General features: G+C 41.8%; 1 protein-coding gene across 4 annotated transcripts in view; it reads left to right on the top strand.

Annotated features, from left to right (window-relative positions):
* The first annotated feature begins 378 nt into the window (after positions 1 to 378).
* Positions 379 to 24124, top strand: part of LOC108415417 (C2 domain-containing protein 2) — a 48150-nt gene continuing 24404 nt past the window's right edge. For 2 of the 4 annotated variants that reach the window (XM_017688455.2, XM_017688456.2), the window contains exons 1-3: positions 379 to 1106; positions 1889 to 1984; positions 5502 to 5621. In XM_017688455.2, the coding sequence (XP_017543944.2) occupies positions 855 to 1106; positions 1889 to 1984; positions 5502 to 5621 (468 nt within the window). In that variant the 5' untranslated portion in view covers positions 379 to 854. The remainder of the gene's footprint in view (positions 1107 to 1888; positions 1985 to 5501; positions 5622 to 24124) is intronic. The other 2 variants (XM_017688459.2, XM_017688460.2) reach the window with 2 other exon arrangements.

A 24124-nucleotide genomic window follows, 5' to 3' on the forward strand; every position in this document is an offset into this window, starting at 1 on the left:
TAATAAGCCTGTTATATCAGTCCCTATCTGAACGCTGCGGGTGATCAGCCGATAACTGATCGATAATTCCAGTAACTCGCTCCACTGAAACACCGGGCGGGTTAGCTCGCTTCACTTAGCCTGTTGCTAACGGGCTTAACGGAGCCGAACAGTTTAATGGTTTTAATGGTTTTAGTGGGTTTTAATGGTTTAAAATACATGTGTTTGTTAAAGTTACACAATCATCCGTGGTGGAAATGAGAATAATGACCGCTGACTGGACTCAAAACACTCCGGACTGATCCGCACAAAGTTGGCAGCTCCCGCTGCGAATTATCCGTTCCACCTTAAATGGTGTGAGAACGCGGAGGGACCGAGTGAAAACGGGCGAACTGAGGTGGAACTGAAAGGAGGGGACAGGACTGAGTATCTGGTGCTTTCCTCCTCTCCCAGCTGGAGGAAGTGAGGCGGTGATTTCCAGCCGAGGACGAAGCTGATTCGCCTGCTACGTATTCGAATTTCCCCGTTCCACCTTAAACGGCTCCACCTTAAAAAAAAAAAGAAAAGAAAAAGTCTTGTTCAAAATTTCTTAAAAAGTTCCATCTTAAATCCTGGTTACAAGTTTCCCGTTCCACCTTAACTGAATGTAAGCGCCGCACTATTTAAGGTGGAACGGGGAAAACGAGCAAGACGCTGGCGAATAGGAAGCCAGCCTCAGCCTCGTCAGCAGACGGGCGCTCGTCGGCGGGGTGGAAGCAGCTCGCGGCAGGAGCGTCTGCGGGGTAAAGGGAATATCCCGAGATGGAGAGCTAAACCGCGCCGTATCTCGGGCTCTGGCTTGGTTCTGTAGCGCTCTGTTGACCCGCACGGCCACAATGTCGTCCGCAGAAAGTTTGCTGGACCTGCAGTGGCTCTGTGTGCTCACCCTCTTCATGGCCTCCGTGGTGACTCTGCTGCTCTACTTCGTGCAGTACTTCTCGCGTTTCTCTCCTCCTGGGAGCCGAGCGGAGACCGAGGAGGACTCGGGGGAGGCAGAGGAGCTTCTGTGCTGGACGCTGGGGCTGAAGAGCTGGAGGAGTGAATGGAGAAGAGCCTGGTTCAGAGCTTTAAACCAGTCTAAAGCAGAGGTGAGGCTTCTTTCTCAGCACAAACGCAAAGTTTACAGATCACTCGCTCGCTCATATTGGGCAGGCGGGAGGCTGCACGCTGGAATTTCGACAGGATTCCTATAGGAATCGTATAATAAGCACAGACAGTTGGGGTAGTTCACCGCACAGACGCCACCAGAAAGCGCTACAGGAGCGTACAGAGTACAGAAATCTGACTCAGAGCAGTGTGTAGGTATGAAATATATGACCTTTATTAGCACATATGGACTCCCTTCTACCCAAGTTATGTTTGGGTGCGACGTATATGACAGCTGATTTGAGGTTTTTAAATATGGGACGTGTATTTCAGTCGTTTATCAGCATAAACGACCAATAATAATATAAGATATAAAGCGTTAGTCCTATATGGATGGCGTATCACGCGTATGCTTCTGTATCTGTGATCCACATGTCATGCATGTGTGGACCCACCCAGACATCAAGATTAGATTGAGAGACCCTTATTAGTCCCAAAACGGGGGAAGTTTAACCCACCCAGGGGTGAAACACCACATACACACTAGTGAGCACACACACAGGAATATTTCACCTTGGGGGTCTCGACTTTAACTCAGGTCCAGGGTTTGTGTACTTGGTCCACTTCTGCTAATACTATACTGTACTAATCGTTTCTGGTCCCTGAAGGAGCCCGGAGGGACGGTAAAGGCCCGGCTGTGCCGTCAAGGCCTTTCTGTAGTAAGTGGGTTTTAAAATGTTTGGCTCTGATTTTTTAGATTGATTTCTCTCGTTTTTCTCGTCAGGGGCACGTCCAGCTGACTTTTGAAGAAGACGGTGTGCAAACGTCAGAACTGACCGTGGGCCGCATTTCGAGCTTTAGCAGATCAGCAGGACAGAAGGTGAGGAATTTGATGGGTTATTGTTTTTTGTGTAGTGTCCCCTTTAATGTCCAGGGCCCACCAGCGGGGCCAGAGTTTAAATACACGCCTCTAATCTAAGAACAGCTCAGCCTGTTTGCACTGAAGTCCCGTAGTTACTGAATAATCAGCCTCAGTGTGTAATAACAGAGATTTTGAGGGGTTAAACGCCAGAGCTCATCGTCACTGTCCAGTAAAAAACACGTGTGTCCAGCATAGTAAAGCTTTCTATTGGTCCATTCGTTACGAAGTGCAGAGGACAGCTGCTGTGCTCACATGAGGTTTTCCGGACAGCAATGATTTACATCGGTCAGGCGTAACATTCTGACCACCTCCTCGTTTCCACACTCACTGTCCACTCTATCAGCTCCACTGACCGTTCAGTTCCACTCTGTAGTTCTACAGTTACAGACTGTAGTCCATCTGTTTCTCTGATACTCTGTTACCCTGTTCTTCAGTGGTCAGGACCCCCATGGACCCTCACAGAGCAGGTACTGTTTGGGTGGTGGGTCATTCTCAGCACTGCAGTAACACTGACGTGGTGGTGGTGTGTTAGTGTGTGTTGTGCTGGTCTGAGTGGATCAGACGCAGTAGTGCTGCTGGAGTTTTGCAATAAATGACCTCAAATCCACTCGACCCGGCCTTTAATACAGATTTCCAGCTCGTTTTCTGCTTTAGCCGAGCGCGCTAACGTTCCTCCTCCTAATAAACAGACACCCGTTCAGCTCCGCCTCCTCATTATTCACCACCATCACTGTAATCCTCCATCATCTACATTAACACAGGAAGGTGGTCAGAGGGGCGGTGGAGTTCGAGTCGGCAGCGTCTGAGATGTTTAAAACGCAGAGTTAGAAGAGAAAAACATCTCCCAGTGAAAGCCGCGTTTTACAGGAGGAATAAACGGAGCTCATTATGCTGGTAGTGAACTACGCTGCCTGACTCAGCCGCCTCAGAACCAGAGAAACGGGCCTTAAACAGGAGTCAGGACCCTGCTGGGGTTCATCCTGAAGTTAGGACAGGATTTAGGAGGTTTAGTCCAGTTAGGATGTTTGTGTGACGCTGTTTTTCTGATCTGGAGTTCATGATCAGTTAACTCGGTCGTCATGGAGACCGACCGGATCAGATTTCAGAGTTGGGATGTTTCTGTAATAAGAAGAACAGCGAGTTTGTCCTTTACGGTGTTTTGTATTCGGTGGCCGTATCTCAGTTTGGGCTGATGTCCTCCACGCTGCCCCTCCGTACCTCAGATGACTCACCGTGTTTGATTTGTGCTCCAGCTTCATTTCGTTTTGCCAGAAACTTCAAGTCACGCTAAATTCATTATCCTCCGAGACACTTTCAGACCACTTCGGGTGGGCTGCTAATTGCTTTGCTGGCAGTAGAAGCAGCACAGAAACCTGGCCTTTCCACAGCTTTTCCATTAGCACTTAATTGAGATATTTCAGGGAAGGAAAGCTGCGTTTTCACTGATTTTTCAAAAATTCCCCATAACTCAGTGTGTGAGACGTAATCAGAGGGATCCAGAGGGTTTGGTGTGAAACGGATCAGACGTCTTTATGGTGGTGGTGATGGGAACCAGGCGTCGCCATGACTACAACACAGATATAGACACTTTATTTACCATCCAGAACCACCAGAGAACCTACACGAGTCTTCTGAGCTTATATGGAATGTTGATGATGGAAAACAGTGGAAAATCTGGAATACTGAGTTTTCTTTGGGGACTATTTTGCCGCACAGCGCCCTGCATGTCTCCCTCCACCATGAATGGAGTTGAAGTTCTCTAAACTCTCATAAAACAGCGTCTCAGTCATCAGGCAGTGAATTCAGAACCAGTTCATGTAGGAACGTTCTGTAGGAGCTTTTAGAGGGACGTCTGGTTCCCATCACCACCACTGTGAGGAGCTTTTAGAGGGACGTCTGGTTCCCATCACCACCGCTGTGAGCGGTTCTGACTCGGTACGTTTATCTAACTGCTCTGTTTATGTCTGAACCGTTAATTTATACAGGAATTTTGGAAATTCAGTGGAGTTCCCCTTTGGTTTGTCACGTCTGCAGATAGTGTGGTATAAAATTCTGCATCCTGTTAAAATGATAACTGTTTGCTGACCCAGGAAATGATGTTTGCAGAGCCGTGAAATTGTGCACTTCCCTCAGTTTGATGCCCCACATTGTGCTGTCAAGCTAATCGTCCAGCCACGCTGAACACCCCCCCCAACACCCCCCCCCACCATTCACCCCCACCAGCTCACAAATATCACTGTCACTTCAGTTTGGCATCAAACTCTGTACATTTTTCCCCTGCTGACTATTCCGGGTCTCAGCCAGTGTTTTAAACACCAGCGATCTTTTGGAAAATTGACCGTTTTCTTTCTCCAAACGTAGTCGGTCGAGACGTGTTTGGTGTCTGAACTTTCCTTCTCTAGTTTTAGGGCCGGAGCTCTGAAGCTATGAAGCTACCGGGAGGTGTTCAGTCTCTCTATTACTGATTATGTCTTTTCTTGGCACTGTTATCTATAAACAACGCCTACCCGCGTATTTTGTTATGATATGTGTCATATAAACCCTCGTATCTCCAAAACAGCAACTTTACAGGAGGAGGTGAAAACCTACTCTACTTTTAATGGAAGTCAATGGAACCGGACGTCTTTCCAAGTCATTCTGGGTCGTTTCTTTTGGTCCATTCATCATAAAATTTTCACACAATGTAAAGAACAACAGGGATTTTCAAACTCCGTCTAAAACTGAAGAACTGATCGTATCTCCCTGATTAAAGGGCTCTCTGCGTCAGGACAGAGTTCTTTACAGCGATGGAGAATGTGCTGTAGATGCTTCTATGTAGAACTTATTTGAAAAGGGTTCTAACCAGCACCTGTTTTTGTAAGCTTGACATTGTAACGGTAGAAGAACCCTTTTGGGTGCTATATAGAACCATTTTCAAAAAGGTTGTATATAGATACGGATTCATGATGCAAAGAGCCCTTTAATCATGGGTAGGGTTCTTTGAGTGTTCGTGGTTCTTTATACACCAATCAGGCGTAACACTATGACCACCTCCTCGTTTCTATCAGCTCCACTGACCGTTCAGTTCCACTCTGTAGTTCTACAGTTACAGACTGTAGTCCATCTGTTTCTCTGATACTCTGTTACCCTGTTCTTCAGTGGTCAGGACCCCCATGGACCCTCACAGAGCAGGTACTGTTTGGGTGGTGGGTCATTCTCAGCACTGCAGTAACACTGACGTGGTGGTGGTGTGTTAGTGTGTGTTGTGCTGGTACGAGTGGATCAGACACAGCAGTGTAGCTTCTGTGGTAAAACGTCCGACACCAAACAGGTCCTGGCTGACTGACCACGTTTGGGTTGAGGGTGACTTCTATAAATTTGTTGAAGTGTCGTGTGAGGGGTCAGTGGGCTACTGCCTCAGCACGTCTGTGTCTGAATGAAAGAACCCAAACATTCTTGGTCCTAATTTCGTTGTGTTTGTTTTTGCTGTTGGCAGAATGTGCAGTGTGCCATGTCCGGAGAACAGCTGCAGTTTTCTCTCAGCGCCTCTCGAAACGCAGCCCCCACAGAGACCCCCCTGAGATACAGCGTCAAAATATCCCCCCTACAGCTGCAGGTAAACACAACAAACTGCTTTAGTTTCAGCTGAGCTTCAGTGCACATAGCAGGAATATATGATTACTATTCATGGTAATTACTGAATAACTCACAGTACATACTGAATAACTCACTGTAGATACTGAATAACTCACAGTAGATACTGAATAATTCACAGTACATACTGAATAATTCACAGTAGATACTGAATAACTCACAGTACATACTGAATAACTCACTGTAGATACTGAATAACTCACAGTAGATACTGAATAACTCACAGTAGATACTGAATAATTCACAGTAGATACTGAATAACTCACTGTAGATACTGAATAACTCACAGTAGATACTGAATAACTCACAGTAGATACTGAATAACTCACAGTACATACTGAATAATTCACAGTAGATACTGAATAATTCACAGTAGATACTGAATAACTCACAGTACATACTGAATAACTCACAGTACATACTGAATAACTCACAGTAGATACTGAATAATTCACAGTAGATACTGAATAACTCACAGTACATACTGAATAACTCACAGTACATACTGAATAACTCACAGTACATACTGAATAACTCACAGTACATACTGAATAACTCACTGTAGATACTGAATAACTCACAGTAGATACTGAATAACTCACAGTACATACTGAATAACTCACAGTACATACTGAATAACTCACAGTAGATACTGAATAATTCACAGTAGATACTGAATAACTCACTGTAGATACTGAATAACTCACAGTAGATACTGAATAACTCACAGTAGATACTGAATAACTCACAGTACATACTGAATAACTCACTGTAGATACTGAATAACTCACAGTAGATACTGAATAACTCACTGTACATACTGAATAATTCACAGTACATACTGAATAACTCACTGTAGATACTGAATAACTCACAGTAGATAATGAATAACTCACAGTACATACTGAATAACTCACTGTAGATACTGAATAACTCACAGTAGATACTGAATAACTCACAGTAGATACTGAATAACTCACAGTACATACTGAATAATTCACAGTACATACTGAATAATTCACAGTACATACTGAATAACTCACAGTACATACTGAATAATTCACAGTACATACTGAATAATTCACTGTACATACTGAATAACTCACAGTACATACTGAATAACTCACAGTACATACTGAATAATTCACAGTACATACTGAATAACTCACTGTAGATACTGAATAACTCAGAGTACATACTGAATAACTCACTGTAGATACTGAATAATTCACTGTAGATACTGAATAACTCACAGTACATACTGAATAACTCACTGTAGATACTGAATAATTCACAGTAGATACTGAATAACTCACAGTACATACTGAATAATTCACAGTAGATACTGAATAACTCACAGTACATACTGAATAACTCACTGTAGATACTGAATAATTCACAGTAGATACTGAATAACTCACAGTAGATACTGAATAATTCACAGTAGATACTGAATAACTCACAGTAGATACTGAATAATTCACAGTAGATACTGAATAACTCACAGTACATACTGAATAACTCACTGTAGATACTGAATAACTCACAGTAGATACTGAATAATTCACAGTAGATACTGAATAACTCACAGTACATACTGAATAACTCACTGTAGATACTGAATAACTCACAGTAGATACTGAATAACTCACAGTAGATACTGAATAACTCACAGTAAATACTGAATAATTAGTATTAGTAATGGATTAGTAAATCATTTGTAGTAGAGAGCGATGTAATTATACAGTAATGATGTAAGAGCATCATACAAATGGAATTCATGGAAGTGTGAATGTGCTGGAATATGTTACGACTGTTTTATGTTCTTGGTCAGAAGTGACTGTAAGGGTTTCACAAAAATGCTCTTAGGATTAAATAACTTAGATTTTTGGTGATTTTTTGCTCGTAAAATATCCAAAACATATATTCCAAAAGGCTGTGGATTTAAGGCCTGTGGACGTTCTGGTGGTGATCAGCAGTGAAACGTCTGCTGTTTTCGTTTGGCTCCTGCTCGCCGTGTTTGAGCTGCGCTGTGTTTGCTCTGCCAGGTGAGTCCGAGCAGGTGACGGCTTTTGTGTAAACAGCTTTAGTGAGCGCTGTCGTTTCAGTCGCTGCAGTGCTGCAGTGCTGAGTGACCGATTCACTAAGTCTAATAGAGACTCTGAAGTCGCGCGCCGTACAGGTTCCATTCATACAGAACAGCTGACTCAGCGAACGCCTGTGTGAATCACTGTGTTTGTGTCCTACATAATCCTATATTCCCGCTCCTTCCCATTTGGATTAACCTACAATGTAGAAAATATTAACAAGAAAGAAAGAACACTGAATGGGAAGGTGTGTCCAAACTTTTGCTGGCACTGTGTAACTGATTATGGTGCCTCATTAAGCAGGGATTTAAAGTGTGTGTTGAACTATAGCACGGCTACATGGTGCTTTAACCGCTCCTCCGGCCGGCGTATTAATTAGCTATTAGTAATGAAGCTTATTGTTCAGGTATTAATCTCATGGCTTATTAATCAGTAACTATCAATATAAATATCTGGCCTTTGATCCAAATGTGATTCTTTTGGAAATGATTCAGTGTCAGAAATCTCAGACTTCAGCACCGTTTAATTCAGTTTGATTATTTTGAATCAAATCAGAATCATTTTTTAAATATACACAGAATACAGAGATAACTGGACGATATGTTCACACAGCGATGGCATGTGGTTGGTGTAGATGATGGATTTGTCATTTTGAACTGATGATATGATTATAATACTCTCTGAACCTGGCTGGCGGTTTTCTGATGGTTTCCTTCTCTAGAGGCTCGTTCTTATCTCGACCGTCTCTGACGGGATGTCTGATACGCTGACTCGCGCCGCTGTGAGAGACCATAGCGAATGAGGAATGAGCGAAATGCTGTGGAAGTTTCTGGAACAGTGACGCAGATAAAGCAGCATCCTGAGGGCAGCTCAGTAAAACTGTCTCTGTGTGAAAAGATCTCTTTAAACTCTGACATCCAAGCAAACTGTAGCTTTTATTACGCTCAGGCATTCAGTATTCAGTATCTCCTATGAGTTATTCAGTACCTGCTATCAATTATTCAGTATCTGCTATGAATTATTCAGTACCTGCTATCAATTATTCAGTATCTGCTATGAATTATTCAGTACCTGCTATCAATTATTCAGTATCTGCTATGAATTATTCAGTACCTGCTATCAATTATTCAGTATCTGCTATGAATTATTCAGTATCTACTGTGAATTATTCAGTACCTGCTATCAATTATTCAGTATCTGCTATGAATTATTCAGTATCTACTGTGAATTATTCAGTACCTGCTATCAATTATTCAGTATCTGCTATGAATTATTCAGTATCTACTGTGAATTATTCAGTATCTGCTATGAATTATTCAGTGTCTACTATGAATTATTCACTATCTGATATGAATTATTCAGTATCTGATATGAATTATTCAGTATCTCCTATGAGTTATTCAGTACCTGCTATCAATTATTCAGTATCTGATATGAATTATTCAGTATCTCCTATGAGTTATTCAGTACCTGCTATCAATTATTCAGTATCTGCTATGAATTATTCAGTACCTGCTATCAATTATTCAGTATCTGCTATGAATTATTCAGTATCTACTGTGAATTATTCAGTACCTGCTATCAATTATTCAGTATCTGCTATGAATTATTCAGTATCTACTGTGAATTATTCAGTACCTGCTATCAATTATTCAGTATCTGCTATGAATTATTCAGTATCTACTGTGAATTATTCAGTATCTGCTATGAATTATTCAGTACCTGCTATCAATTATTCAGTATCTGCTATCAATTATTCAGTATCTGCTATGAATTATTCAGTATCTGCTATGAGTTATTCTGTATCTACTGTGAATTATTCAGTATCTGATATGAATTATTCAGTACCTGCTATGAATTATTCAGTATCTGAAATGAATTATTCAGTATCTACTATGAATTATTCAGTATCTCCTATGAATTATTCAGTATCTACTATGAATTATTCAGTATCTACTATGAATTATTCAGTGTCTACTATGAATTATTCACTATCTGATATGAATTATTCAGTATCTGATATGAATTATTCAGTACCTGATATGAATTTCTCAGTATCTGCTATGAATTATTCAGTAACTGCTATGAATTATTCAGTATCTGATATGAATTATTCAGTATCTGATATGAATTATTCAGTACCTGCTATGAATTATTCAGTATCTGCTATGAATTATTCAGTATCTGCTATGAATTATTCAGTACCTGCTATGAATTATTCAGTATCTGATATGAATTATTCAGTACCTGCTATGAATTATTCAGTACCTGCTAAGGACCCACATGTAAACAAAGTGCATTTATCAGTTGAGTATTGCTTTTTTCAGTTCTGTCAGAAAATTAGATTTTATTGTTATTAGATTAGATTATTTTTCCAAACTGTTCCATTAAGAGGTTAAAATCTAAAGTAGTTCTTGGAATTTGGTGGCCTTTCACTTTCCTGGCTCGTATGCAGCCATTAGCTAGTACTGAGATTCGGTACTAAAGTGAGGTTTATAAGCTGTGATGTCATCAACAGTGTCTTGATCATTTAACATATAAATAAAACCTGTTCAGAGTAACATCTGCTCTAAACTTCAGCACTGAGGCGAGGCAGTGTTAGTGATGAGGTTCTGAGGAGGACGACTGAGGCGGTTCTCCTGATCCTCACTGTGTGATTCAGAGAGAGTGGGTTCTGAGGAGGACGACTGAGGCGGTTCTCCTGATCCTCACTGTGTGATTCAGACAGAGTGGGTTCTGAGGAGGACGACTGAGGCGGTTCTCCTGATTATCACTGTGTGAGTCAGACAGAGTGGGTTCTGAGGAGGACGACTGAGGCGGTTCTCCTGATCCTCACTGTGTGATTCAGACAGAGTGGGTTCTGAGGAGGACGACTGAGGCGGTTCTCCTGATTCTCACTGTGTGAATCAGACAGAGTGGGTTCTGAGGAGGACGACTGAGGCGGTTCTCCTGATCCTCACTGTGTGATTCAGACAGAGTGGGTTCTGAGGAGGACGACTGAGGCGGTTCTCCTGATTATCACTGTGTGAGTCAGACAGTGGGTTCTGAGGAGGACGACTGAGGCGGTTCTCCTGATTCTCACTGTGTGAGTCAGACAGAGTGGGTTCTGAGGAGGACGACTGAGGCGGTTCTCCTGATCCTCACTGTGTGATTCAGACAGAGTGGGTTCTGAGGAGGACGACTGAGGCGGTTCTCCTGATTCTCACTGTGTGAGTCAGACAGTGGGTTCTGAGGAGGACGACTGAGGCGGTTCTCCTGATTCTCACTGTGTGAGTCAGACATTGGGTTCTGAGGAGGACGACTGAGGCGGTTCTCCTGATTCTCACTGTGTGAGTCAGACAGTGGGTTCTGAGGAGGACGACTGAGGCGGTTCTCCTGATTCTCACTGTGTGAGTCAGACAGTGGGTTCTGAGGAGGACGACTGAGGCGGTTCTCCTGATCCTCACTGTGTGATTCAGACAGAGTGGGTTCTGAGGAGGACGACTGAGGCGGTTCTCCTGATTCTCACTGTGTGAGTCAGACAGTGGGTTCTGAGGAGGACGACTGAGGCGGTTCTCCTGATCCTCACTGTGTGAATCAGACAGAGTGGGTTCTGAGGAGGACGACTGAGGCGGTTCTCCTGATCCTCACTGTGTGAATCAGACAGAGTGGGTTCTGAGGAGGACGACTGAGGTGGTTCTCCTGATCCTCACTGTGTGATTCAGACAGAGTGGGTTCTGAGGAGGACGACTGAGGCGGTTCTCCTGATTATCACTGTGTGAGTCAGACAGTGGGTTCTGAGGAGGACGACTGAGGCGGTTCTCCTGATCCTCACTGTGTGATTCAGACAGAGTGGGTTCTGAGGAGGACGACTGAGGCGGTTCTCCTGATTCTCACTGTGTGAGTCAGACAGTGGGTTCTGAGGAGGACGACTGAGGCGGTTCTCCTGATCCTCACTGTGTGATTCAGACAGAGTGGGTTCTGAGGAGGACGACTGAGGCGGTTCTCCTGATTCTCACTGTGTGATTCAGACAGAGTGGGTTCTGAGGAGGACGACTGAGGCGGTTCTCCTGATCCTCACTGTGTGAGTCAGACAGAGTGGGTTCTGAGGAGGACGACTGAGGCGGTTCTCCTGATCCTGACTGTGTGATTTATGCAGAGTGACTCAGGCTCATCTGTCCGCTGCCTCTGCCTCTGCTCTTCCTTACGGCGGCTCCACACCCTCCTCCTGTATTTACAGCGCTGTCCAGAGTAAAGCCCGTTAGAGTCGCCGCCATCACGGCGCTTTAGCTGCTGAGTCATTGTCGTGTAAGTAAATGTGATAAACAGACAGACAGACAGGCAGACAGACATGCAGACAGACAGACAGACAGACAGAATGTAGTGTGCAGACTGCCAGTAACTTGTAGTTGTGATATCAAAACACACAGACAGACAGACAGGCAGGCAGACAGACAGGCAGACAGACAGACAGGCAGACAGACAGACAGATAGGCAGACAGACAGGCAGGCAGACAGAATGTAGTGTGCAGACTGCCAGTAACTTGTAGTTGTGATATCAAAACACACAGACAGACAGACAGGCAAACAGACAGACAGGCAGACAGACAGACAGACAGGCAGACAGAATGTAGTGTGCAGACTGCCAGTAACTTGTAGTTGTGATATCAAAACAGACAGACAGACAGACAGACAGACAGGCAGACAGAATGTAGTGTGCAGACTGCCAGTAACTTGTAGTTGTGATATCAAAACACACAGACAGGCAGACAGACAGACAGACAGACAGGCAGGTAGACAGACAGACAGGCAGGTAGACAGACAGGCAGACAGACAGACAGGCAGATCTATAATGAAAACTTTACACTTACTGAAAAACAAGTTCAGGCATTTCCTTTGCGTATCATCTCATTTCCTGTCAGTCATGGTTTGCACCCACAGCACGAGCAGCATCGCTTTAGCATTACATCACATACACAACTACAGCTGAGCTGAGCTCAGAACCACAGACACAGACAATAACTCACAGTACATACTGAATAACTCACTGTAGATACTGAATAACTCACTGTAGATACTGAATAACTCACAGTACATACTGAATAACTCACTGTAGATACTGAATAACTCACAGTACATACTGAATAACTCACAGTACATACTGAATAACTCACAGTACATACTGAATAATTCACAGTAGATACTGAATAACTCACAGTAGATACTGAATAACTCACAGTACATACTGAATAACTCACTGTAGATACTGAATAACTCACTGTAGATACTGAATAACTCACAGTACATACTGAATAACTCACTGTAGATACTGAATAACTCACTGTAGATACTGAATAACTCACAGTACATACTGAATAACTCACTGTAGATACTGAATAACTCACTGTAGATACTGAATAACTCACAGTACATACTGAATAACTCACTGTAGATACTGAATAACTCACAGTACATACTGAATAACTCACAGTACATACTGAATAACTCACTGTAGATACTGAATAACTCACTGTAGATACTGAATAACTCACAGTACATACTGAATAACTCACTGTAGATACTGAATAACTCACTGTAGATACTGAATAACTCACAGTACATACTGAATAACTCACTGTAGATACTGAATAACTCACTGTAGATACTGAATAACTCACAGTACATACTGAATAACTCACTGTAGATACTGAATAACTCACAGTAGATACTGAATAACTCACTGTAGATACTGAATAACTCACAGTACATACTGAATAACTCACTGTAGATACTGAATAACTCACAGTACATACTGAATAACTCACTGTAGATACTGAATAATTCATATTAGATACTGAATAACTCACTGTAGATACTGAATAACTCACAGTACATACTGAATAACTCACTGTAGATACTAAATAATTCACAGTAGATACTGAATAACTCACAGTAGATACTGAATAATTCACAGTAGATACTGAATAACTCACAGTACATACTGAATAACTCACTGTAGATACTGAATAACTCACAGTACATACTGAATAACTCACTGTAGATACTGAATAACTCACAGTAGATACTGAATAACTCACAGTAGATACTGAATAACTCACTGTACATACTGAATAACTCACAGTAGATACTGAATAACTCACAGTACATACTGAATAACTCACTGTAGATACTGAATAACTCACAGTAGATACTGAATAACTCACAGTAGATACTGAATAACTCACAGTACATACTGAATAACTCACTGTAGATACTGAATAACTCACAGTAGATACTGAATAACTCACAGTAGATACTGAATAATTCACAGTAGATACTGAATAACTCATTGTAGATACTGAATAACTCACAGTATATACTGAATAACTCACAGTAGATACTGAATAATTCACAGTAGATACTGAATAACTCACTGTAGATACTGAATAACTCACAGTACATACTGAATAACTCACAGTACATACTGAATAATTCACAGTACATACTGAATAACTCACAGTACATACTGAATAACTCACTGTAGATACTGAATAACTCACAGTAGATACTGAATAATTCACAGTAGATACTGAATAACTCACAGTAGATACTGAATAACTCACAGTACATACTGAATAACTCACTGTAGATACTGAATAACTCACAGTACATACTGAATAACTCACAGTAGATACTGAATAACTCACAGTACATACTGAATAATTCACAGTACATACTGAATAATTCACAGTAGATACTGAATAATTCACAGTAGATACTGAATAACTCACAGTAGACACTGAATAATTCACAGTACATACTGAATAACTCACAGTAGATACTGAATAATTCACAGTAGATACTGAATAACTCACAGTACATACTGAATAATTCACAGTAGATACTGAATAACTCACAGTACATACTGAATAACTCACAGTAGATACTGAATAACTCACAGTACATACTGAATAACTCACAGTAGATACTGAATAACTCACAGTACATACTGAATAACTCACAGTAGATACTGAATAACTCACAGTAGATACTGAATAATTCACAGTAGATACTGAATAACTCACAGTACATACTGAATAACTCACAGTACATACTGAATAACTCACTGTAGATACTGAATAACTCACAGTAGATACTGAATAATTCACTGTAGATACTGAATAACTCACAGTACATACTGAATAACTCACTGTAGATACTGAATAACTCACAGTACATACTGAATAACTCACAGTAGATACTGAATAACTCACAGTACATACTGAATAACTCACTGTAGATACTGAATAACTCACAGTACATACTGAATAATTCACAGTACATACTGAATAACTCACTGTACATACTGAATAACTCACAGTACATACTGAATAACTCACTGTAGATACTGAATAACTCACAGTACATACTGAATAACTCACAGTACATACTGAATAACTCACAGTAGATACTGAATAACTCACAGTACATACTGAATAACTCACAGTAGATACTGAATAACTCACAGTAGATACTGAATAATTCACAGTAGATACTGAATAATTCACAGTACATACTGAATAACTCACAGTACATACTGAATAACTCACAGTAGATACTGAATAACTCACAGTACATACTGAATAATTCACAGTAGATACTGAATAACTCACAGTAGATACTGAATAATTCACAGTAGATACTGAATAACTCACAGTACATACTGAATAACTCACAGTACATACTGAATAATTCACAGTAGATACTGAATAACTCACAGTACATACTGAATAACTCACAGTAGATACTGAATAACTCACAGTACATACTGAATAATTCACAGTAGATACTGAATAACTCACAGTAGATACTGAATAACTGACAGTACATACTGAATAACTCACAGTAGATACTGAATAACTCACAGTACATACTGAATAACTCACAGTAGATACTGAATAATTCACAGTAGATACTGAATAACTCACAGTAGATACTGAATAACTCACAGTACATACTGAATAACTCACTGTAGATACTGAATATCTCACAGTAGATACTGAATAATTCACAGTACATACTGAATAACTCACAGTAGATACTGAATAACTCACAGTAGATACTGAATAATTCACAGTAGATACTGAATAACTCACAGTACATACTGAATAACTCACTGTAGATACTGAATAACTCACAGTACATACTGAATAACTCACTGTAGATACTGAATAACTCACAGTAGATACTGAATAATTCACAGTACATACTGAATAACTCACAGTACATACTGAATAACTCACAGTAGATACTGAATAACTCACAGTACATACTGAATAACTCACTGTAGATACTGAATAACTCACAGTACATACTGAATAACTCACAGTACATACTGAATAATTCACAGTACATACTGAATAACTCACTGTAGATACTGAATAACTCACAGTACATACTGAATAACTCACAGTACATACTGAATAATTCACAGTACATACTGAATAACTCACTGTAGATACTGAATAACTCACAGTACATACTGAATAACTCACTGTAGATACTGAATAACTCACAGTACATACTGAATAACTCACTGTAGATACTGAATAATTCACAGTACATACTGAATAACTCACAGTACATACTGAATAACTCACAGTAGATACTGAATAATTCACAGTACATACTGAATAACTCACAGTAGATACTGAATAATTCACAGTAGATACTGAATAACTCACAGTAGATACTGAATAACTCACAGTACATACTGAATAACTCACTGTAGATACTGAATAACTCACAGTACATACTGAATAACTCACTGTAGATACTGAATAACTCACAGTACATACTGAATAACTCACTGTAGATACTGAATAACTCACAGTACATACTGAATAACTCACAGTACATACTGAATAACTCACAGTAGATACTGAATAATTCACAGTACATACTGAATAGCTCACAGTAGATACTGAATAATTCACAGTAGATACTGAATAACTCACAGTAGATACTGAATAACTCACAGTACATACTGAATAATTCACAGTAGATACTGAATAATTCACAGTAGATACTGAATAATTCACAGTACATACTGAATAATTCACAGAACATACTGAATAATTCACAGTAGATACTGAATAACTCACAGTAGATACTGAATAACTCACAGTAGATTCTGAATAATTCAGAGTAGATACTGAATAATTCACAGTACATACTGAATAATTCACAGAACATACTGAATAATTCACAGTAGATGCTGAATAACTCACAGTAGATACTGAATAACTCACAGTACATACTGAATAACTCACAGTACATACTGAATAATTCACAGTACATACTGAATAACTCACAGTAGATACTGAATAACTCACAGTAGATTCTGAATAATTCACAGTAGATACTGAATAATTCACAGTACATACTGAATAACTCACAGTAGATACTGAATTACTCACAGTAGATACTGAATAACTCACAGTACATACTGAATAACTCACAGTAGATACTGAATAACTCACAGTAGATACTGAATAATTCACAGTACATACTGAATAACTCACAGTACATACTGAATAATTCACAGTAGATACTGAATAACTCACTGTACATACTGAATAATTCACAGTACATACTGAATAACTCACAGTAGATACTGAATAACTCACAGTAGAGACTGAATAATTCACAGTAGATACTGAATAACTCACAGTAGATACTGAATAACTCACAGTAGATACTGAATAATTCACAGTAGATACTGAATAATTCACAGTAGATACTGAATAATTTATAGCGGTACTGAATAATTTATAGCGGTACTGAATAGTTCCTAGTCCGCCACTGACCTACAGCAACTCTCACTGCTAAGCACACAAGACGAGGAAACTGAAAAGAAGAAGACCAGAGTGAAAACAGGAGTGACCGCTAGTGTGGCTTTACCACGCTGGACAGAGAGAGTGATAAGGGGAAGTGCATGAAGAGAGTGACGCAAACCTCACACCACGTCTGCTGGACGGCGTCACTTTAACCACCTCGCTCTAAACTGATGTCACGTACACTCTTAACAAGATGGTTCTTTAAGGGTTCTTTAGAAAGACGTGGTTCTATATTGAATATATTCTGTATACAGTGGTTCTATATGGAATGGTTCTTCAGATTGATGCAGAATGTGCTGCATATGGTTCTGTATAGCACCATGAAGCAGAACCCTTTTGGGTGCTATTTAGAACAATTTACAAAAAGGTTCTATAAAATACACAACACATTCTCCATCATTCCAAAGAACCCTTTCCCCACGCACAAAAACCTTTATGCGTGCAAGGTTCTATGTATGTAAGGTTCTGTGTCCGCTGTGTGTCCGCTGTGTCAGGTGTGTGTCAGGTGTGCGTCCGCTGTGTCAGGTGTGTGTCCGCTGTTTGTCCGCTGTGTCAGGTGTGCGTCCGCTGTGTCAGGTGTGCGTCCGCTGTGCGTCCGCTGTGTCAGGTGTGTGTCAGGTGTGTGTCCGCTGTGTCAGGTGTGCGTCCGCTGTGTGTCCACTGTGTGAGGTGTGTGTCAGGTGTGTGTCCGCTGTGTGCCCGCTGTGTCAGGTGTGTGTCCGCTGTGCGCCCGCTGTGTCAGGTGTGTGTCCGCGGTGCGTCCGCTGTGTCAGGTGTGTGTCCGCTGTGCGTCCGCTGTGTCAGGTGTGTGTCAGGTGTGTGTCCGCTGTGTCAGGTGTGTGTCCGCTGTGCGTCCGCTGTGTCAGGTGTGTGTCCGCTGTGCGTCCGCTGTGTCAGGTGTGTGTCCGCTGTGCGTCCGCTTTGTCAGGTGTGTGTCCGCTGTGCGTCCGCTGTGTCAGGTGTGTGTCCGCGGTGCGTCCGCTGTGTCAGGTGTGTGTCCGCTGTGCGTCCGCTGTGTCAGGTGTGTGTCCGCGGTGCGTCCGCTGTGTCAGGTGTGTGTCCGCTGTGCGTCCGCTGTGTCAGGTGTGTGTCCGCGGTGCGTCCGCTGTGTCAGGTGTGTGTCAGGTGTGTGTCCGCTGTGCGTCTGCTGTGTCAGGTGTGTGTCAGGTGTGCGTCCGCTGTGTCAGGTGTGTGTCAGGTGTGTGTCCGCTGTGCGTCCGCTGTGTCAGGTGTGTGTCCGCTGTGCGTCCGCTGTGTCAGGTGTGTGTTTATCCTGCAGGATTACTCTGGGAGCTGCAGCTGATGCCGCTCTCAGTGGTGTTGGGGACTGTGCTCCGCTCAGGCTTTACCTAATTAAATTACAGCTATTTTTAAACCGCTAAGTTGCTCGTGGAGCTGATCTGATTCCAACAGATTCTCCTGTTAAGCCTCAAATGTTGGAGCTGTCCTGCTGGATTCGTGAACATTTCATACGTTTTCCTCACAGAATAAGACGCGTATATATTAGCAGAACCCACAGCGCTGACAGTATTCAGATAATGGTGAAACTCCAGGTCTACATGAGTCAGACAGTAATCAGATAATGGTGAAACTCCAGGTCTACATGAGTCAGACAGTAATCAGATAATGGGGAAATGCCAGGTCTACAGGAGTCAGACAGTAATCAGATAATGGTGAAACTCCAGGTCTACAGGAGTCAGACAGTAATCAGATAATGGAGAAACTCCAGGTCTACAGGAGTCAGACAGTAATCAGATAATGGGGAAACTCCAGGTCTACAGGAGTCAGACAGTAATCAGATAATGTGGAAACACCAGGTCTACATGAGTCAGACAGTAATCAGATAATGGAGAAACTCCAGGTCTACAGGAGTCAGACAGTAATCAGATAATGGGGAAACTCCAGGTCTACATGAGACAGACAGTAATCAGATAATGGGGAAACTCCAGGCCTACATGAGTCAGACAGTAATCAGATGACGGGGAAACTCCAGGTCTACAGGAGTCAGACAGTAATCAGATAATGGAGAAACTCCAGGTCTACAGGAGTCAGACAGTAATCAGATAATGGAGAAACTCCAGGTCTACAGGAGTCAGACAGTAATCAGATAATGGGAAACTCCAGGTCTACATGAGTCAGACAGTAATCAGATAATAGGGAAACTCCAGGTCTACATGAGTCAGACAGTAATGAGATAATGGGGAAACTCCAGGTCTACATGAGTCAGACAGTAATCAGATAATGTGGAAACTCCAGGTCTACATGAGACAGACAGTAATCAGATAATGGTGAAACTCCAGGTCTACAGGAGTCAGACAGTAATCAGATAATGGGGAAACTCCAGGTCTACATGAGTCAGACAGTAATCAGATAATGGGGAAACTCCAGGTCTACAGGAGTCAGACAGTAATCAGATAATGGGGAAACTCCAGGTCTACATGAGACAGACAGTAATCAGATAATGGGGAAACTCCAGGTCTACAGGAGTCAGACAGTAATCAGATAATGGAGAAACTCCAGGTCTACAGGAGTCAGACAGTAATCAGATAATGGAGAAACTCCAGGTCTACAGGAGTCAGACAGTAATCAGATAATGGGGAAACTCCAGGTCTACATGAGTCAGACAGTAATCAGATAATGGGGAAACTCCAGGCCTACATGAGTCAGACAGTAATCAGATAACGGGGAAACTCCAGGTCTACAGGAGTCAGACAGTAATCAGATAATGGAGAAACTCCAGGTCTACAGGAGTCAGACAGTAATCAGATAATGGGGAAACTCCAGGTCTACATGAGTCAGACAGTAATCAGATAATGGGGAAACTCCAGGTCTACAGGAGTCAGACAGTAATCAGATAATGGGGAAACTCCAGGTCTACATGAGTCAGACAGTAATCAGATAATGTGGAAACTCCAGGTCTACATGAGACAGACAGTAATCAGATAATGGTGAAACTCCAGGTCTACAGGAGTCAGACAGTAATCAGATAATGGGGAAACTCCAGGTCTACATGAGTCAGACAGTAATCAGATAATGGGGAAACTCCAGGTCTACAGGAGTCAGACAGTAATCAGATAACGGGGAAACTCCAGGTCTACATGAGTCAGACAGTAATCAGATAATGTGGAAACTCCAGGTCTACAGGAGTCAGACAGTAATCAGATAATGGGGAAACTCCAGGTCTACATGAGTCAGACAGTAATCAGATAATAGGGAAACTCCAGGTCTACATGAGTCAGACAGTAATGAGATAATGGGGAAACTCCAGGTCTACATGAGTCAGACAGTAATCAGATAATGGGGAAACTCCAGGTCTACATGAGACAGACAGTAATCAGATAATGGTGAAACTCCAGGTCTACAGGAGTCAGACAGTAATCAGATAATGGGGAAACTCCAGGTCTACAGGAGTCAGACAGTAATCAGGTAATGGGGAAACTCCAGGTCTACATGAGTCAGACAGTAATCAGATAATGGGGAAACTCCACGTCTACATGAGTCAGACAGTAATCAGATAATGGGGAAACTCCAGGTCTACATGAGTCAGACAGTAATCAGATAATGGGGAAACTCCAGGTCTACAGGAGTCAGACAGTAATCAGATAACGGGGAAACTCCAGGTCTACATGAGTCAGACAGTAATCAGATAATGTGGAAACTCCAGGTCTACAGGAGTCAGACAGTAATCAGATAATGGAGAAACTCCAGGTCTACATGAGTCAGACAGTAATCAGATAATGTGGAAACTCCAGGTCTACAGGAGTCAGACAGTAATCAGATAATGGGGAAACTCCAGGTCTACATGAGTCAGACAGTAATCAGATAATGGGGAAACTCCAGGTCTACATGAGACAGACAGTAATCAGATAACGGGGAAACTCCAGGTCTACATGAGTCAGACAGTAATCAGATAATGAAGAAACTCCAGGTCTACATGAGTCAGACAGTAATCAGATAATGAAGAAACTCCAGGTCTACATGAGTCAGACAGTAATCAGATAATGGGGAAACTCAAGGTCTACATGAGACAGACAGTAATCAGATAATGGGGAAACTCCAGGTCTACATGATTCAGACAGTAATCAGATAATGGGGAAACTCCAGGTCTACATGAGACAGACAGTAATCAGATAATGGGGAAATGCCAGGTCTACAGGAGTCAGACAGTAATCAGATAATGGTGAAACTCCAGGTCTACAGGAGTCAGACAGTAATCAGATAATGGAGAAACTCCAGGTCTACATGAGTCTGACAGTAATCAGATAATGGAGAAACTCCAGGTCTACAGGAGTCAGACGGTAATCAGATAATGGAGAAACTCCAGGTCTACATGAGTCAGACAGTAATCAGATAATGGGGAAACTCCAGGTCTACAGGAGTCAGACAGTAATCAGATAATGGGGAAACTCCAGGTCTACATGAGTCAGACAGTAATCAGATAATGGGGAAACTCCAGGTCTACAGGAGTCAGACAGTAATCAGATAATGGGGAAACTCCAGGTCTACATGAGTCAGACAGTAATCAGATAATGTGGAAACTCCAGGTCTACAGGAGTCAGACAGTAATCAGATAACGGGGAAACTCCAGGTCTACAGGAGTCAGACAGTAATCAGATAACGGGGAAACTCCAGGTCTACAGGAGTCAGACAGTAATCAGATAATGGGGAAACTCCAGGTCTACAGGAGTCAGACAGTAATCAGATAATGGGGAAACTCCAGGTCTACTGGAGTCAGACAGTAATCAGATAATGGGGAAACTCCAGGTCTACAGGAGTCAGACAGTAATCAGATAATGGGGAAACTCCAGGTCTACTGGAGTCAGACAGTAATCAGATAATGGGGAAACTCCAGGTCTACATGAGTCAGACAGTAATCAGATAATGGGGAAACTCCAGGTCTACATGAGACAGACAGTAATCAGATAACGGGGAAACTCCAGGTCTACAGGAGTCAGACAGTAATCAGATAATGGAGAAACTCCAGGTCTACAGGAGTCAGACAGTAATCAGATAATGGGGAAACTCCAGGTCTACAGGAGTCAGACAGTAATACAATAATGGGGAAACTCCAGGTCTACAGGAGTCAGACAGTAATCAGATAACAGGGAAACTCCAGGTCTACAGGAGTCAGACAGTAATTAGATAACGGGGAAACTCCAGGTCTACAGGAGTCAGACAGTAATCAGATAATGGGGAAACTCCAGGTCTACAGGAGTCAGACAGTAATCAGATAATGGGGAAACTCCAGGTCTACAGGAGTCAGACAGTAATCAGATAATGGGGAAACTCCAGGTCTACAGGAGTCAGACAGTAATCAGATAACGGGGAAACTCCAGGTCTACAGGAGTCAGACAGTAATCAGATAATGGGGAAACTCCAGGTCTACAGGAGTCAGACAGTAATCAGATTTCTGCTTTACAACCTCACAGTGATTCTCGAGCAGACTGAGAAATCAGAGCAAGAGATTACAGCACTGAGAAATCTGGTTACTGAGCTCAAATCCAGCCTCTACCATACTACACCCGTATATACTGTATACTGCATACTACACCCGTATACTGCATACTACACCCGTATACTGCATACTACACCCGTATATACTGTTTACTGCATACTACACCCGTATATACTGTTTACTGCATATTACACCCGTATATACTGTATACTGCATACTACACTCGTATATACTGCATACTACACCCGTATATACTGCATACTACACCCGTATATACTGTTTACTGCATACTACACCCGTATATACTGTATACTGCATACTACACCCGTCTATACTGTATACTGCATACTACACCCGTATATACTGTATACTACACCCGTATATACTGTTTACTGCATACTACACCCATATATACTGTTTACTGCATACTACACCCGTATATACTGTTTACTGCACACTACACCCGTATATACTGTTTACTGCACACTACACCCGTATATACTGTTTACTGTATACTACACCCGTATATACTGTTTACTGCACACTACACCCGTATATACTGTTTACTGCATACTACACCCGTATATACTGTATACTGCATACTACACCCGTATATACTGTTTACTGCATACTACACCCGTATATACTGTTTACTGCACATTACACCCGTATATACTGTTTACTGCATACTACACCCGTATATACTGTTTACTGCATACTACACCCGTCTTTACTGTTTACTGCATACCACACCAGTATATACTGTATACTGCATACTACACCCGTATATACTGTTTACTGCATACTACACCCGTATATACTGTTTACTGCATACCACACCAGTATATACTGTATACTGTATACTACACCAGTATATACTGTATACTAAGCTACAGTATATTAAGCTGAGGTCCAGCTGTTTGGACGTGAGCACGGAGAGAAATGTGGCGTCATGTTCAAACAGGTTCAGTCTTAAATACCTGCAGTTCAGCTGAAGTGTGAAGGACAAGCTGCTCAGAACTGAACAAACGTGCAGCTTAGAGCT

This window comes from Pygocentrus nattereri, chromosome 18 (assembly GCF_015220715.1).
Source record: "Pygocentrus nattereri isolate fPygNat1 chromosome 18, fPygNat1.pri, whole genome shotgun sequence".
NCBI lineage: Eukaryota > Metazoa > Chordata > Actinopteri > Characiformes > Serrasalmidae > Pygocentrus > Pygocentrus nattereri.